Raw genomic sequence first — 6,283 nt, 5'->3', positions numbered from 1 at the left:
TATTTATTATTTTTGGTTTATAATGGGCCGGGCGAATTGGGCCTATTACACAGGTTAGTACCTCCGCATTACTAATATTGTTAGTTTATTTTGACGTGGCTTTGATAACCAATTCAATTGTGGCATGTGACAACCTCTTAATATATCATGTGACAAACATAAATTAAAAATTTTAAAATATTTAAAAAAGTGTAAATTTGTTCGCATCAAAGATAAATTTGGACAAACTGGTGTCCAGATTATCCAAATGCATTTAAATTTGGACAACCATTTGTCCATATTCATTATAAATATATGTATTTTTAATAACAATTAATTTTTAAAAATGTTCACTTTATTTATATTATTATTTGGAAATTAAAATTTTAGATTTTAAAAAAATAAAATATATAAATTAATAAAAAAATATAAAAAAATATTTTTACATCAAGAATGAACCTAGACAAATAGGTCTTCAGATTCAAATGCAATTGGGCAACCTTTTGTCACATTATTTAAAAAACTAAAATAATAAATTTCATGTTATTTATATTATAGTAGAACTCATCTATATTTAATGTGAACAACAACTTATGAATGGTGATTAAACATGCATTAGATATTAATGGATGAAAAAACAATAGAGTGGAATCAAACTTACTAAAATGCTACTACGTCTCATCATCAAATTAGCTATTAGTGTCATGTCAACACAACTAACAATGTTAGTATGAATGTAGCAACTTAAATGATGTAATATAAGTTTAAATATCAACCAAATACTTTTGAACAAATTTAAGCGATAAATTACATATTAACCCTTAACCCTTATATGTGAGGGGTTGGAAACTTCATATATCCATAATTATGCAAGTGCTTTTGATGCATTTGATTACCCAACAAGAGAGACTAATGTACAGAATTAAAAAAAATGTAAATAGATAAATAATTAGAAAAGAAAGAAAGAAATTTTAGGTGAATAATGAAGAAAATTAGCAGGCCCCAAAACTAAAACGAAATTTAGTCAATTTGATTTTTATGGCTGGGACTGTTGGGTTTTTAGAGAGGGAGGAGAGGAAGAAATAAGGGGAAAAAATGAATGTAAAAAAAAATTATTTATTTTATTTTGTGTCATTTGTTAATATATTATTGAGCTTAAAGTTTTTTTAAATAGATTTAAACTTTAAATTTAAGGATATGTTTAGTTCACTGTAATGAAATAATGTTGTAATTAAATAGAATTGTGATGGAAAAAAATTGTAATCAGTAATTTAATTGTTTGGTTAAATGGAATGGAATAGAATTATAATAGTATTCTTGTATTTGATTGAATGGAATAGAGCTGTAATCAATAATTTCTATGATAGATTAGAATCAGTAATTCCAGTGATAGGTTAGAATCACTTAGGAATGGTAAACGAAGTGTGGGTCTTTAGCCTTCAAGTTGATTTGCTTCCTTTCAGGTTGATTTGAGCTTAAGATTGTTGATGGCTAAGGAAAAAAAAAAGTGAAACTGTTGAGCAATTTCAGTATGCGGATGTGTTCAGAAGGAAAAAATTGAAACTTTATATAGTTTAACTTATATGGTCATGTATTAAACCTTTAATTCAATTAATATTAATATTTTTATTAATATAAGATAACATGAATTTAAATATGTATATTTATTATTTTATTTTTAAAAATTGAAAAAAAATTATAAATAGTAATTTACTAATATAAATACAAGCATAAATATAATATAATTGAAAATTAAAATATATCCAAGTATAAACTAAAATAAATTTAATCTTAATCTACGCATAATAAAACTTAAAATAGATAAATTTTAAAAATTATAATTTAATATCTTTTGTAGAATTTTATATATAAAATTTTAATTTAATTAAATTCTTGTAAATTATTAATATATTTATATTTATTTAATATAAAATTAATTTATATATTTATTTCTTTAAAATGTATAATATTAAATCATATTAAATTTTAAATATACATTTAAATTACAGTTAAAATTTCATATATATAATTATACTAAATTAAAATTCATATATACAGTTATATATTAAATTAAAATTTATATATAATTTTAAAAATTATATTTAAAATTAATTAAAAATCAAACTTAAACGATTAAAATCGCAAAACTCAACAACTCCCACCGTGTCGAAATTTAAGACACGTTTCTTTAGATAAGCAAAGATCATACATATTTATGATCTCCAAAGAGGGTTTTGAGATTTGTAGTGGTGGAGGTTGGATTGTTTTGAGTGAATCACTTCTACTTAATTTAATTAAGTAAACATACATGTACATAATATTTGGAGTATAGATAATGACAAAAATTTATTCTCATATCATATTACATTCATAGCTTGTCAAATACATCACACACTATTACCATCATACACCAAATACAACCCCTTTTTTTACTTTTTTTTTTCATTTTTTCCGCATATAAAAATAAAGATGATACAAATATTTTGACAAGCCTTCACATTCATTCCATGCACCTGCAACAAAATATATATAAATTTATATTAAAAAATGAGGTCAAAACTTTTATATCTATTTTACCTGCTACTAACTAAAATATTTTTATTATAATTAAAACGTATTAAAATAAAAGAAATTAAAATAATATATATTCTCGACATAAAAACTACTATTAATTCATAATTCCCCTTTGTTACTAGATTTGCTAGGATCTAGAAACTGTTGCTGTTTTAACCATTTTCTTGGTAGAAAATTCCATGCTTAATCAACAATACAAGGTTGAAGCATATAGTTAAATTTATTTTAAGTATTAAAACGCCATCAAGATTTCTGCATATAGAATAGCAAAATAAATCCAAAAAGATTTACCCGATACTATAAGGGAGAGGAATAGTAAGACGATGATGGAAGATCTAATCACTGTCGCTGCTGCTGCTGCTTTCATGGCCATCTTCATGCTTCTTCTTCTCCTTCTTCTTTTTCTTTTCGCCCTCGTGACCATGTTCATGACCTCCCTCGCCGTGGATCTTGTCCTTGATCTTATCCATAAACCCTTCCTTTTGCTGCTCGCCGTGACCGTGACCGTGACCGGCGGCCGCAGCGGCGCCATAGCCATGGCCGCCTTCGTGATGAACTTCTCCCTTGTGCTCAGCGGCGCCATAACCATAGCCATGGCCGCCTTCGTGATGAACTTCTCCCTTGTGCTCAGCAGCGCCATAGCCATGGCCGCCTTCGTGATGAGCTTCTCCCTTGTGCTTCTCTTCTTCCTTCTTGTGCCCTCCCATGTGAAGGGTTTCTTCGATCTTGTGCATGATTCCCGACATTTTTCGATCTGGTTTTCTAGTTCTTGCTTTGTTTCTTTGATATTGCTTTGAATATGAGTGTGAAAACATTTGAAGATCTTGATAGCTATTTATAGGCAACTTAAGGAAGGGGGAGTGACAGTGGAGTTAAAAATATTATCTCAGATTGATCCGGTATCCACGTATATAATTGAAATTACTTTAATACCCTTTTCGTGTCCTGGACGCGTTGTGGGTTCGCCTTTTGCCACGTGCCATCATTAAGGTTTTAGCTTGAAAATTAAGATAGCATATTATTTTTAGAAAAATAAAAATGTATTGATTCTTTTAAGGGTAATAAAAATGTATGGTCAAATATACACATTTTTATCATTCATGTAAGTTTTTATTTATTTATAATATATTCTAAGATATTGTATGGATTAACAATTATTAAATTACATAATATAAATTATTAAAAATTTTATATTTATATTAGTAAAATTATTAAAATATTAATTGTATAAAAATATACGAAAGAAAATTAGTACAAGTGTGTATTTAAAGAGAATTTGTGCCACTGGCAACTCTTATTAAAATAAATTTTTTTTCACTAAAATATTTTAAAATTTTAAATTTATAAAAGTAAAATTACATTTTAACTTTTCTTAAATGATAAAACATTTAATTTTAATTTTTTTTAAAAAAAATTTCTAACTTTATCTTTGCATCAATATAAATAGATCCCCTCTATAAATATATATTATGTTAATACTTATTTAGAATAATTATTAGTTTTCATTTTCCTTTAGCTATAAACATAAACAGTAAACATTAAAATTAATATTTTAAATTTTAAATCCATGCCAATAATCCATAGATCTAGACATTGTTTATTAGCCTTAATACACCTATAATTTTTAGACTTTAGAACAATTTTATATATTTATAAAATTGTAAACATATTAATAATTTCAAAAAAATTAATATGGTGCTTTTTTTATAAAATCAAATTATATTTTTAAATGATTTGGTATAATCATGATGTTGAAGTATTTAGTATTGCTAGACCCTGCCATTTGGGCAAAAAATGTGAATGGAAGAAGACCGACCATTGATTACGGGCCAATCTATTACGCGGCTTTCCATGCTACGGTTTTTGACAGCACTTCACGTGGCCTGACACGTGTCACCGTGCTATCATCCGAATTATATATATTGATATTTGTGGTCCCCACTGAAACAAATAAACCTACCCATGCTGATGGGCCCACTTCTCCTTCCAATTTATAACTACTTCACTGAACCCTGACTTCTGGACTTATCTCCAATTGAAAAAGATTGAGAGAGTTAATCGCTTGTTGGTACGACACGTGGACAGAAACAGTTGTTTGCCGACATTATATTTGAGGAATTGCTATCCCGTTGCCGAGATCATTTTAGTCGCAATTTATAATAATAGTTTTTAAATACAATGCCTACCCATAGTTTGTTTCAACTATTATTCTCGAACATATTTTCTCTTACAACTTATTTATAAACATAATATTAAAAAATTAATTAATTATAAAATTGAGGTGGGGAACAAATTAATTATAAAATTATAGTTTGCTACAATAGTTTTGAATGTCACCTAATACATTAACGATATAGATAAATTTATTTAAAAAATTTGACAAAAATTTATAAAAAAAAGATGAAAAAGTCGAAAAAGGTAAAAAATAAGAAAAGTTTATCTGTGGTTTCAACACTAGTTTTTTACTTACATTTAATGCATTAATAGTTTTTCCATGTATTTAATGTCTTAATGTTTTTCCCTACATTTAATGTCACTCGTTGCATTTAATCCTTAAAATAATAATTTTTTTATTTAATTAGGTAATCTAACACATAAGTGGCATTGATTAAAAAATTATATTTTTCTATTAGAATTTTTTTAAAGTTCATTGGTGCCACTAATGTGTCAGGTGGCCCCCAAAACTATTGTAGCAAACATTTTATTTTTGTAATTAATTTGTTCCCCATCTTATTTTTGTAATTAATTAAATTTTTAATATTTTTTGTATAAAAAAAGCCACTCTTTTACATTGATAATAATATCACTAATAATCGAATTAAGATTTAGCCAACGCCTTTGCGCAATTTATAATAATATCAGGCTGTATTTTGTTACTCATGAAATTAAAAAAAATAAGATGAAGTAAAATTTTAATACATTATTTAAAAAAATATTTTTTTATATAATATTTAAAATAATTTATAATTCCTTCTCAGCTCTTAAATAGAAAGATAAATGTATTTTAATACGCTCAAATCTATATTCTTATAAATTGACAATAATATTAATACCAATTAAATTAAAATTCAATAGATAAAATAAAATATTTTTTAATTGTGGTGAGTAGTTATACTATTTCGTCCAACAAAGTAAGGAATAAAGGTACTCTTATATGGTTCATCATTAAAGTATAAGAATGTATTTATATATAAAAGAAAATTGATGTAATAACTAAAATGCAACTTTAGTGGTTTTGATAAAATATAGTTGTTAGAGATTAAGTCATGTTAAGTTGAAATCTCGAAGAATAATTAATTTTTTAAAATTTATTAAGTTTAAATTATGAAAAAAAAATAAAAACATTCGTAATGATATTTATTATTTTGTAAAAAATGGATTATAAAGTCACTTTCTAAGTGGATATTCATGTGATTAGTTAAGTTAAAAGCTTAACTAAAATAAAATTACATTTTTTTCAAGTCTAAAATTGAATAAGTGAATGTACGAAATAATCCGTTTAATATTTAAATAAATAGATAAACTATTTAAGTACTACAATTAACCTTAAAATAAAAGTAATTAATGAAATAAATATTATTTTACTAATAGGATAAAATATTAAAATGGTAACTAATATTCCAATAATTTTAAATAATTTAATTATGATACACTCATATTCCGGGTGAATTTTTTTTACTTATAGCATATATACAAAATGGCTTATATGTCAAAAGAAAAAAAAAGTCTT

General features: G+C 25.3%; 1 protein-coding gene across 1 annotated transcript; it reads right to left on the bottom strand.

Moving 5' to 3' along the window:
- Positions 1-2,465: 2,465 nt before the first annotated feature.
- LOC107893147 (protein SRC1) lies at positions 2,466-3,446 on the bottom strand. Its single transcript, XM_016818071.2, has 2 exons — positions 2,845-3,446; positions 2,466-2,492 (listed from the first exon to the last, which is right to left on the bottom strand). Exon 1 carries the CDS (start codon positions 3,366-3,368, stop codon positions 2,889-2,891), a length of 480 nt encoding a protein of 159 aa, XP_016673560.2. The 5' UTR covers positions 3,369-3,446; the 3' UTR covers positions 2,466-2,492; positions 2,845-2,888.
- Between the last annotated feature and the right edge of the window lie 2,837 nt (positions 3,447-6,283).

This window comes from Gossypium hirsutum, chromosome A13, assembly GCF_007990345.1.
Source record: "Gossypium hirsutum isolate 1008001.06 chromosome A13, Gossypium_hirsutum_v2.1, whole genome shotgun sequence".
NCBI lineage: Eukaryota > Viridiplantae > Streptophyta > Magnoliopsida > Malvales > Malvaceae > Gossypium > Gossypium hirsutum.
The sequence above is the reverse complement of the archived record's forward strand: the minus strand, read 5'-3'. Positions and strand labels throughout refer to the sequence as shown.

Coding starts and splice junctions, on each gene's coding strand:
- LOC107893147 (XM_016818071.2), bottom strand. CDS start 3,368: ATGTTTTCACACTCATATTCAAAGCAATATCAAAGAAACAAAGCAAGA.